This window comes from Acipenser ruthenus, chromosome 16 (assembly GCF_902713425.1).
Source record: "Acipenser ruthenus chromosome 16, fAciRut3.2 maternal haplotype, whole genome shotgun sequence".
Classification (NCBI taxonomy): domain Eukaryota; kingdom Metazoa; phylum Chordata; class Actinopteri; order Acipenseriformes; family Acipenseridae; genus Acipenser; species Acipenser ruthenus.
The window spans coordinates 13,171,010-13,183,549 of NC_081204.1; the positions used below are offsets into that span (position 1 = coordinate 13,171,010).

The 12,540-nt window shown below is 36.5% G+C and overlaps 1 protein-coding gene across 3 annotated transcripts in view; it reads right to left on the reverse strand.

Moving 5' to 3' along the window:
* Positions 1-12,540, reverse strand: part of LOC117412436 (FYVE, RhoGEF and PH domain-containing protein 5-like) — a 69,918-nt gene that overhangs the window by 13,829 nt on the left and 43,549 nt on the right. For all 3 annotated transcript variants that reach the window (XM_058988860.1, XM_058988861.1, XM_058988862.1), the window contains exons 8-13: positions 11,957-12,044; positions 11,508-11,558; positions 10,381-10,439; positions 9,477-9,548; positions 7,705-7,773; positions 1,488-1,571 (exon numbers count right to left, since the gene is read on the reverse strand). In XM_058988860.1, coding sequence (XP_058844843.1) covers positions 1,488-1,571; positions 7,705-7,773; positions 9,477-9,548; positions 10,381-10,439; positions 11,508-11,558; positions 11,957-12,044 — 423 coding nt within the window. The remainder of the gene's footprint in view (positions 1-1,487; positions 1,572-7,704; positions 7,774-9,476; positions 9,549-10,380; positions 10,440-11,507; positions 11,559-11,956; positions 12,045-12,540) is intronic.

Here is a 12,540-nt window from a genome sequence, read left to right on the forward strand (position 1 = left end):
GCAAATGGACAATAGACTCTTCACTGAACTGAATGATAACAATCTGTGGATTTGAGGCTGGGTATTCATATTCTGTTGGAAAAAAAGCTGGGTTAATGCAGTGATATTACAAGGACACAAACATTTCCAGAGATCCTATATTTCAATTATTGTTTACTTGAGCCAGTATTATGTTGGTCTGCATCCCAATAATATTAGATAACGGTAGCTCACTGTATGGCATTTGTTATTTGTCTTTTTTTCCTTCTTTCTTCCCATTTTATGAAAAGCATTTGGATGTAGTGGGCCATATTCATAAAGGGTGTTTACCAGGCATTTAACTTTGGGCGTGGATAAATAAATACATCTAAATGTATGTATTTCTTTATTTCTGCTTGTATTTATTTATTTCGATTTACATTTATTTATGAATTAATTTATCTATTTAAAAATGTGGCAGAAAAGATCCTCCATATGTGTGAACATTACCAAATGGTCTGTAACTGATTGATAATTATTGAATATTTTTATTTACTAAAATCAGTTTGCACAAAACAAGTGTCTATGGTATAACATTTTTTACAATTTTGGTCTTTTTTTTAGGACCCTTAAGCTATTTTTTGTTGTTGTTGAATTTAAGTAATTAATAAACTATTGCATTGCAAAAAACTATTTTTTATAATAGTACAATTTGTTTTAGCTCTGCATCAATGCGACAGAAAGAGCTCAAGTTCAAGACTTAAATAGCTGACTAGAAATAACCACAGGTTTTAAAAGCAGACACAATTTTCTTTTTTTTTAAACAGGTTTCTGAATAAGCTTTCTTATCATTTCTGATCAGGTCTGTAAATAGCAAACAGTCCCAACACTGTACAGTAAAACTGTACAAGGATGCACATTTTTGTTCATAAGCCTGTTGAAAAATACAGTAGGTTACACTTCTATCACTCATTTAAGTGCTTGCAGCTAACACAATACCCTCATCTTACCTGTCATTCACTGTACTCAAATGTGCAGTTTTGAAAGAAACACATTATATCGCAAACATGTATTTTACTTTTAAACCATGGCATCTGGCACACTAGTTAAAGGAACTTCTCTGTATCCTTGCCTTGCCCCTCAGGAATATTTTTCACTTGTAATTCCTAAGTCATTTCACCTCAGCTGTGTCACACTGGTTACTGACAGGAAAGAAGGCCCTAAAGGGGTGGGAACAACTTCACTCTCCAGGTGAAATGACCAGGAAAGTGCAAGATTACCCAAAAGCAAGGCCTGCAAACAGAGATTTATTTAACCTAGCGCAGTACCAGATATCATGATTTCCTATGTTTGCTAAAATACACACTGAAAACTATACAGTGAATGCTAAATTTATTGGAATTATTTAGCTGCACTTACTTTAAGTAGAATGCTCCTAGACAGCTTAATTAAACAGCTACAGCTATGAATGCATCTTCCTTCAGATCACTGGCAGGGAAGAGGGCTGTGCAGATATTTAAAGAACGTACCTTCATGTCTGACAAGGACAGCGTGTTCTTTAGCCTGTATTTGCCATCCTGCTGCGGGTAGGTATACAGCAAAACATCGTTCATCTGTCAAAAAATATATAGAAAAGAGGTTGGCAAATAAACACCATATTGGCTTTTACCAGCATGTATCTTTAGCTTTAAAAAAAAAACATGCAGATCAAATGCTTTTAGTGGGTACTCTAACAAAACGATACATTTAAATAAATAAGATCTATTTTATATATATATATATATATATATATATATATATATATATATATATATATATATATATATATATATATAAAAGTTTTCAGATATGGTGTTTGGCACAATGTTCCAAAGATATCTCACAGTTATGCTGCCTAGGAACAGAAATCATTTGAAAAATGACAAACAAATAGAAGCAAGTCTTCTATTGCTGTCTATATAGACAGAACGCATTGATGTGAAACATGCTGTCATTGTAGCTCTTCACCCATGCTGAATGAGGAAAACATTCAACAGTTGCAACGTTATTCTTTTTGGAGTCTCAAAATTTCACATAAAAGTATGAACAATGAGCTATGCACTTCCACCAAACCCTCAGGCTGTATAGAAAAGATTACACCCGTCTAGCCTAAATTTCACTGTGATCTTTGGAATAGCCAAGCTCATTTTTTAATGGAAAAATGCAAACCCACAGTTTTTCAGTTTTAAAAAAAGAACCATGGCTTATTACAGGGCAGCACGATTACTAAATGAGACTTTACATCCAGTGATTGACTGTAATAAGCCACTTGACCTATTAATGCTCCTGTGGTTCCTAGTATCTGTTTGATCCAGGAACTTTATCTAGTCGGCTCTTAAAGGATAAAACATCAACCACTTGATTCCGCATTCCATGCCACACTCCGTTCTGTGAAAATGCCCTATATAATGAAAGGACACCTGATTGAACTGATAGCTGATTTGAAAAACTGATACACAAACACCCTTCATCACACAGGGAACGAGTTAGATAAATAAGTATTTTATACATTAACTTCATTTGGTTTATTTTGTAGAGAGCTGGTTTGATTAACTGTAACCTAGCAACCTCAAGGGTTCTCATTATGGGTGGGACTTAAAAGTTTCAAGGAAGGAGCCCAAAAGAAGGAGAGCTAGAGCATACCCCATCATGCAAATCAGTTTACACCCAGGGCTATTTTCCTTTTTGAGTGGAAACGGAAACTAAACAGCGTTAACAGATTTCGCATGGTGAGCTAGTTTTATGAAGTGGTTTCCTTTATCTTTTTAATAGATATGTTATCACATAACACTAGGTATGAACTGTTATACTGTATACAAACACTGATGTCACTTGGAACCCAATTTTGCAATGAACTGTAAAACCAGATGCCATGAATGTAAATGTGGATACACTTGTTATATATTTTCTTATTTTACCCAATGTGCTGCTTTTGCATTCAATCTAAAACCTTACATTAACCTGTCCCCCATCACACACACACACACACACACACACACACAAGCACGCACACACACACACACACACAGGTGAAATGAGCGTCTGTTCAAACAGGATGGATCCATAAAAGCTGCGTTTAAAAACAGCACAAAAGGACTTTCAACACAAGCAGGTGACAAATGAGTTGTCAAGCATCTTTACTCAGTTTACTTATTGCTTCATAAATTACCCTCCCCAGGACCATTAATCTAACGGGAGCTCCGGCAGCCCTGCCTAACATTAGAATCCGCCACTCCATCACCTCCCTCATATGTGCATTGATGGGTACATCCATCACAGCCCATTTACTACACGGGAGACTGCAGCTATTAACAAAACCAAAAGCAAATATCTAAGCTGTTTCCAAAGAAGGGATAAGGAGGTCAGTGTGACATATTTAATCACTTCTTTCAGCTTTTAAAAAGTTCAGCTTTACATTAGCTTCCTGCTTAATTCAGATCCGGAGTAGTGTGTTACGAACATCATTATGCCAGTGTTTATTCCAGTGCCTCTTTACTGATCATATTTGAGTTGCTTAAACCTGCTTTTTTTTTACAAAGAGCTGTCAGTTACTCAAACAATTGTACTTATTTTTCAAAAGTGGAGACATCACCATCAAACTTCAAAGGCTGGTACTGTAATAAAAACAATTGCACCCTAGTCTCTCAGCTGCCGTTCTCTGTCACAGCTTTTCAAAACGATTAAATAATACATTTTTCCCTAAACCTTTAATAACTTGCATGTGTCTGGACTGTATCCATTCACTATGAAAAACACAATCATCAGTACTCATCTTCAGAGTACATGCTGTTAGTCTAGCCTGTTCTCATCTTGGGAGGAGAAGCAGATGAGAGAGATACTGGTCTGAGCCTCATCAAAGAATAGAATCGGTAACCCCAGTGTATGGCCGGGTGAGAACAAAGATTAGCAACAGTCATTGTTTTAATGGAAGACAATTGAAGATTCAATGTACATACAGGCAGGTTTGTGGGAAGAAAACAAAGTAGGTCACTTCCTACCTGGTTGCTTCATGCCTGGCATTTTAAAACTGTTATCACTCTTAACCTTCGTTCTACATTTGTATTTTTATTCACGAGTTGCATAATTCATGTGCAGCTCATCTTCACTGTGTTCGCCTTGTGTAAAACTCTTCAACACTACTCACTGCTACATGATTCTGATATAATACATTACCAAATACTGGGACCCTACTCCATGCAACGCTACAGACCAATAGCCTAATGGGTTGCCTAATGTTACATGTGTCACTGAAAAAACACATTTTATTATTTCCAAATGAAACAGTTTATCAGTCTATTGATTGGCTGATAAACTGGCTTTCTTTCCAACTTTCCCAGCCGTTGACTGTGTTCGGGAGTGTGACTCTTGCATTCTTGTAAATAGCCCCCGAGCAGGAAACAGGGATTCAGAAACCCCCACCAAACATCCTGTCAGGAAAGCCAGTGCTCGACAACACCATTGGTCAGGAGAGTCCTGTTTTGGGTGGAGATATCTGATGTCCTTGCTTCCTTTCAAAGATAATGACACTGCTTCATCCTGCCTTTCTGTTATTTCACTCAGCATATTGTTACCTTGTTTCAAGGAACTGGTCCATAAAGGAAATAAATAACACTCCACCTTCTGTAGAGAACATGACGAGATCCAAGCACAGTCTCCTTTCAAGCAATAATGAGACATACAGTACAACTTGGGAGGGGCTTAGCATCTCTTAATGTTCACTGGGTTGACTGTCGACTGTGACTTTTCTAGCATTCAGTGCTACCCCTACCACAAACTACACAGTGATAACATACTGCTCTATAAGTCTGTTGAAAACACTTGGTTCAGAGACTAGTAAAAGGATTTAAACATTGTAAAACATGTAATTGCTACACTGAACAATGAAAAAAGGATTCTCATAAGAGAACCTAGACAACAGAAAATACTAGCACATTCAATAAGAGGAACATTGCAGCACAGTAACACGTGTCAAAAGTGAGTTTCAGCCTGGTGTCTGGACACGCCCTGCCAGGCTGACATCAAAAGACATGCCAGGGTTTCAGTCACACATTGAAGGGTGGAGGAGGTACTCTTGAACCTTGGCATCCCTGGGTAGGGACACTTTGTGTAGACCTCTCACTGCTAGTCATGTATCTGTGTGTGGGTGAGGAGATACCCAGTAAGGAGTGATCCACCCTGCCACACCTCTAGAGGGCACTGTAGAGCACAGAGTCTCTGAGAGAGGGTCGGAAACCAGAGGGGGCGACACTGTATACAGCTGAGTGTGCTGCAAAATCAAGCCTTGTTAAAGGGCTGGGCCAGTAATATCAGTGTTATCTTCAACAAACTACTTGCAAGACATTTAAATGAAAGAGCTGTGGTGTTTTTGAGATTGCTGAACGCCCAAGTACAAAGGTGGAAGACAAAGGACACCAGCTTGATAACCCCACGTCAGGAATATTGAACCTTAAGGGGCAGTCGTAAGTGTTTTGCCGTTAAATAAATGGGTAAGGGTATAACAGCTGTTTGTAATTTGCATGTAATAATGGATGTGTTTCAAATGATTTTCTGTTGAACGAGTTGAGAATTTATATGCCGTAAACATCATTTCATGTTACGATCCACATTTGTTTATTGTAATTAAACCCTACTATAAACTCAAGAGTAATAGACACTGTTTGAAGCATTTGTGCTGCAAGTGTTCAGCAACTGAGTTCCACACCGATTTGTAAAAGTAGCAGGCTTGTTTTTGCTACTGGCAAAATGCTTAGGGACTTCAATTTATGATCAGCTCAATTGAAAGAACAATTTGTTTTCAAGCACCGTAACAAGACAAATCAGTCAGAATATTATTACCAGGCTTCGTTTTTACGACCAAACTTATTAAAAGTAATGCACCTATAACTCTCAGAAAACCAATATAAAATGCAAGGCATGTAAGAAACATTATTCATGTGAAATAAAGCGAATTGCCTAGTGCAAGGATAAAGAAGTTTTTTTTTGCAAGCCTTGTGCTTGTTTTATGTTTTATGTAAAGTGCAACAGGCACTGCCTGCATTTATTTACATAATATAGTATTTTAAATCCCCACTCATTAGATTTTGATAGATAATATTTAAAATATACACTCCCCAGATCTCACAGACAGTGACAGTTTAGAGACGAGTAGTATTGAAAATTCAGCATCTGTAAAAATGCAGCCAGTCATTAGATTTCTTAGCATTATAGCTAAGTGTAAGAAGTACTGTGCTGTATAATAACTGGTAGGGATCATTTTTGCTGTTTTTAATACTACATATTGTTACATTTGGTATGTTGGCTTTCAGACTATACACCAATAATAATAATAATAATAATAATAATAATAATAATAATAATAATAATAATAATAATAATAACAATTCCTGAAATCAAAGTCTTATCAAACCGTGAAAATGCATTCATTTTTAATAAGAAATGTAAGATGCTAACAATACTTAAGAACATAAGAACATAAGAAAGTTTACAAACGAGAGGAGGCCATTCAGCCCACCTTGCCCGTTTGGTTGTTAGTAGCTTATTGATCCCAGAATCTCATCAAGCAGCTTCTTGAAGCTTCTTGAAGGATCCCAGGGTGTCAGCTTCAACAAATTCTCTGTGTAAAAAAGTGCCTCCTATTTTCTGTTCTGAATGCCCTTTTATCTAATCTCCATTTGTGACCCCTGGTCCTTGTTTCTTTTTCAGGTCAAAAAAATCCCCTGGGTCGACATTGTCTATACCTTTTAGGATTTTGAATGTTTGAATCAGATCGCCGCGTAGTCTTCTTTGTTCAAGACTGAATAGATTCAATTCTTTTAGCCTGTCTGCATACGACATGCCTTTTAAACCTGGGATAATTCTGGTTGCTCTTCTTTGCACTCTTTCTAGAGCAACAATATCCTTTTTGTAACAAGGTGACCAGAACTGAACACAATATTCTAGATGAGGTCTTACTAATGCATTATAAAGTTTTAACATTACTTCCCTTAGGTAGCCTAAAATCACAAAACGGAGCGAAATTATGGAAGTTCATAACTAGAAGTTCATAAAGGAATTTGCAGTCTTCCACACATATTGTACATAATTATCATAAACAGATGGCTAAAGTGACCTGAAATTTATAACTCAATTGTTCAGTTCTAGTTCTGTTAACAGATGTTTTGTCTCCTTCATAAAACAGGAGTTCATTAAAGACTGGAGTTAAGGCTTTGAAAATGTGGCCCAATATGACGTCTCATGTGATGTGATGTTTTTGTTTGACGGTATTTAAAGATTTTACAGACAAAAATGCTTAATATATTACATTGGAAGTACTTAAGCCAGAAACTGTTTGATATGATTATGTTTGCTTGATTTACATTTGTATAAGCCATTATTAATACTAAACACATAAGATGCTCCACAGAACACTCCACAGTTATCTGTTTCATTTCTGCAGGTTTCTTGCATATTTTTCCAGATAGTCATCTGCAGATGTAGTTTGTATGCTGCAGGGCACATTCCAACTTGCAGGCTAACTTTGAAAATATTAATTATGGTTTCATTGCATATACTGAAATGCCATTTGAAAACCAACTTATACAAAACTACATTTACTGTAAGATGTTGCTGTCTTTTTAAGTGTAACAAACACTTAAATGCATTATCAATGTTCTCATGATTCTCCATTCTAACCTTCGATTTTCAACGGGGAAATAATATAAACATTACCAAGAACAGATGCCGAGGGTGTCTGTTTTTCCTGGATACCTTCATTAATGTTCCTTCCTTCACAAATACCTAACAAACAGACAGAAAAACAAGTGCACATCAGTATTTGGGATTCATTACTATATTAAGGAATTTTAACAGAACTTTAGGAGACCTTTTGGAAATTCTCACGCGCAGTTAGTTACATAATTAAGAAATATGAGATGAAATTCACTGACGCTTTCCAGTTGTGAGGGTTTGTTAATAGTTCCAATGTTCTGTCTGTCATTTTAATTTGATCTTGCTTGACTTTAAACATGACTTAACATGACACAGCTCAGTTTGTTTTTAAATGTATTGCCATTTTATTTATACAGTTGTGTGCAAATGTATTAGAACACCTCAAGGTGTGTCATTGACATCCTTTATATACCTACCTGCATGAAAACCTCTGGGTGTGAGGATTTCAGTTTCAGTAATCAGTGATATAGAAATAAAAGACACTGTGTGAAAATGTTAGACCACTTTGTGCTTTAATTAGGCTTTGTAAAACAAATGGTTATGTGTTCCTTTTCTCTTACTTTTTTAAATGAATTGCATCAAAAATAAGACAATCACTTATTTTTGTCTATTTTGACAATTTTTTAAGATTTCCAGTTACAGTGGTATGCACAACAAATCAAAACTACAGAAGCAGTGGGGTGTTCTAATACATTTGCACACTGCTGTACATGATATTAATGTCAGCTAACTGGACATCTGAACACCCAGACTAAGTATGAAGCCGTGGTTATCCATACTGAGGTTCTGTCAGAATCAATCAGGGAAGCCTTGTCAGAACTTTTGATTTATGTTACTATATTAAAATTTTTAAGGGATGTTATATGAACTGCCTATATCTATGGCCAAAAGTTTTGCATCATCTTGCATCATGAACTAATTTTGCTTCATAGAGTCGAATGAAACCTTAACATATTGAATTATATACCGCATTGTAAAATTGAAAAATGTGACATTTCGAAATCTAACATGAAATACTGTACTACTATTATGGCTTCCGGTAGATTTTTGCGATATCATTTTGTAGTTTCTTTCATTACATGATGTTAAATAAAATATCTAAATTATGTTCATTGTTTAAAATATATATATATATATATATATATATATATATATATATATATATATATGTAAGACTTTTGCATGCAGCATTGTATGCAAATGTTAGGAATGGGGTTTACTCCAGTTTCATCTTTTGTTGGTATCATTTGGTTTGGAATTTTATGAAAATGTGGGTTTCGGTTTGGGGAAATCCTAACTGTTGCATCCCTAATTGAGAAACAAACACCACATTTATACCATCTTCCTTTTTTTAAGGGCATCACCCATTATATCTGTTTTTGTGAACACCATTATTCAATAGTAAGGCTCCCGTTGCTTGTATGTATTAATTAACACATCAAAAGGATGAAATCTATACCCTCAAAGAAAATCTTAGAGATAAATCTCTAATGCATCACATACACGTTTTCTAACAGGAATTGCTTATTAAAGGTATTTTATGGAAGACAGACACTTGTAAAGTCTCTCATCAATTTTTAATAACAGAACATGAAAGAAGAATGCGGTGTGCTAAATCCCACAAGAACTCCAAACTGGCCCTTTAAATGAGAGCTCTGTGACACTGAGTGGAGAGAGGGGCTGAAGGCTTTTTAATTACATGCGATTTGAAGGCCCTGTTGTGTTTGAGACTTGTTAAAAACAATGTCCTTATCGGAGAGTGCAGTACTCACCCTTCCTGGCTGGAGCAGGTCTCTCTGGCCCCTAACACTGTACTCGATGTGAACCAGACGGAGGAGGTTCTCCTGAGCGAGAGAGAGCGAGAGAGAGAGAGAGCAAGAGCAAGAGAGAGAGAGAGAGAGAGAGAGATAATGAGAGAGAGAGAGAGAGAGAGCGAGAGCGAGAGCGAGAGAGAGAGAGAGAGAGCGAGAGAGAGTCAACAGTACTTCTCCACACTGCAGCCCTTGTTATTAAGCACCTGGAAACTTTAATTACACCAGTCCTATCTGTCTAAGACTCGTTTGTCCACACAAAACACAGAAGGTAAATGCATACAGTTCAAGGACTCATTGTACTTTGCAGTTGGAGCATTTTTTATGCTTTTAAAGACATTTAGTGGCATGGCCCTGGTGTCAAATAAAAATAAGTGTTCTGATTTCTGACAAAGTACAAGTGAATACGATATCAAAACAATTGTGTTTATGATGAAAAAGATATTGCAGAAATATATACAACACTGCACACAGTAAGGGTAGGTAACATATTTGGTTGTAATCCTTACAGCCTGTATAGTAACCATTTGATACAGGTTAGACACAGGACAGCGCCACTACAAGAATTTATAACTATCCTTATTGGGGCAAATGTGTTAAAGGGAAAGGTAAAATTGCTCAGTACTGTAGATGTTTATTTATTGATTGATTTATCAATGACGCATGTGTAATTTCTAGATTTCTTTTTAATGTACTGACATTTTATTTATACAGGATATTAATGGCAGCATGAAATCCCAATCTATTTTTTCATAATGGCAGTTTTTAGACCACCTCGCTAATATTTTCCTGATAGCTGGGGAGCAATAGTATTTTTCACTGTAGGGCAACATTATAACAAATAACAGGATACAAGGAGACTCACCCCTTGTCTCAAGCTGTCATTGGCTCGATCTGCAACTTCAGAGACAATTACCAAGGCAGCTGGCAGAGGAAATGGAGGAAAAGAAAACACTGCAGGTTAATAAACTCGGTTCTAAGAGACACAGTTGAACAACCAAGCAGACCCTCCATAACCAAGGTGGTTGTCTTAAAGTGTTACTTTGCATTTGTCTAATATTTAATTACTTACCTGTTCAAAAATCATAATGTGTGTTCAGTCAGGAAGCTCATGCGATAGATCATTTATTAAAACAGAGACTAGACAACACTACTACATTGCACATATTTTACACTATGTTCTTTGACCTTTGACCTCCCCTTTCGAGGTACTCTTGCTCGTAAATCAATTTGTGGATCAGTGGAGAGGCTGACTGTAGGGAAACCATGGGCAGGGGACAGGAAAAATGCCCTCCCCGTGTGATGAATCCAAAAAGTAGGTGGAGGCTGGGCCGGAGGATGCGAACTCAGAGCGGGAACCTAATGAGATACTAGCTATTCGACTGACGATTTGATCTGGTACTGGAAGCTCTTAAAATATGCTTGATGTTTTACGTGATTTGATCTAAGGTTAAAGTGGGTTCCGTGTCGGAACCACCTCTTTGCTTAATTTCTGTGTGATTTTACTGCTGTTTAAGCATTGACTGTGATTTGTTAACTAAATACTAAATACTGTGATTTGTTAACTAAAATTGCTTTTGCAAAAACTACTTAACATTGGTGTTGGGGAATGACATGGGGAAGCTTACTAGTGTTGCACTTGCAATAGGTGATCCATTGTGCACTGAAACATATGCAGTGCCTCTGTGCTGCCCACATCCCAAGAAAACATTTAATACATCATTGAAAATGTGAGAACTATCAAATATTGGCAGTGCATATTGGTGAGATTTAGTGGTGTAATGTCAGCTCTGTGTGATTAGGGCCCAAAGTCTAAGTGTGAAAGTAATACAAGTCCTAAGATTATGTTCCATAGCAGTGATGGTAGTTTTGTCAAATGAATCATAGGCTACAGTTGTGTGTCAATTGTCAAGCTGATCTAAATCATCCAGAAACCAAAACCAAAAAGTTGCATTCTAGCACCCTGTACCACAATATTGTATACGCCAATACCTTGAGTGTCTTCATACTCTGACGAGTCTGGGGACAGATTGTTCAAATAATCTGTAACACCAAAATGAAGACATTGTTACATTATATTCATAATAAATGTTACTATAGACACAAGGCCAGTAGGCCCACTTATGGGTCCAAGTAGCTAAAACAGAGCACAGTGACTCTTATTGGAAATGTATCATGAATCAACGATTACTTCATGAAATCAATATAACACCTTCTATTCATTTGTTTGCAAATACCTTTGAATTATTTTTATCTACTAGTAGTATAGTATTTTGAATGAAGTGGCTTTGTAAGTACTCCATGGAAGTGTACTTTATTTCCTTGCTGTAATACATCGATCAACGTTTCTTCACATGCAGTTATCTCTATAATAAGGACACACATTGTGCTGCCCCTTCATTTCAGTGAATATTAGTGTGAATATTAAAGAGCTCTCTCACCTGTAAGAAGCATGCGATACTGAAGGATCCGGAGAATAACTTTTAGCAGCTGATGTTTCACACTCATGTTGGCACAGCCAGGACTTTGCTGCTCCCCAAAAGGAAAACAGAATATGATCAGCTTTGAAATGATCAGTTCAGTTACAGTACATAAACCATTTGCATTAAAGGCCAGCCAATGGGCAATGCATAGTTTTCCAGGGGCATCTACTGAAAACACAATAGTGAGCTTTTTAATCATTTATGTGTGGTTTTAAGTCATTATGTCACGTCCATGAACCATGCAGCAAACAAGGACGTAGTTAATCGTTGGAGCCTTTATGAATCTTTCACTGAGAAACTGCATGTTGGTGGATATTATAGATATGGCCAAAAGTTTGACATCAGTTAGAATTTTAGGATTGAGACATAATTAAAAAAAAAAAAAAAACTACATGAACATAATTTTGATATTTTATTTAGCATCATGTAATCAAATAAACTACAAAATGATATCGCAAAAATCTACCAGAAGCCTTCATTTTTGTCAGTTTCTCATTAAGTATATGGTACAAAGAGGTATATCATTCAATATGTTATCGTGA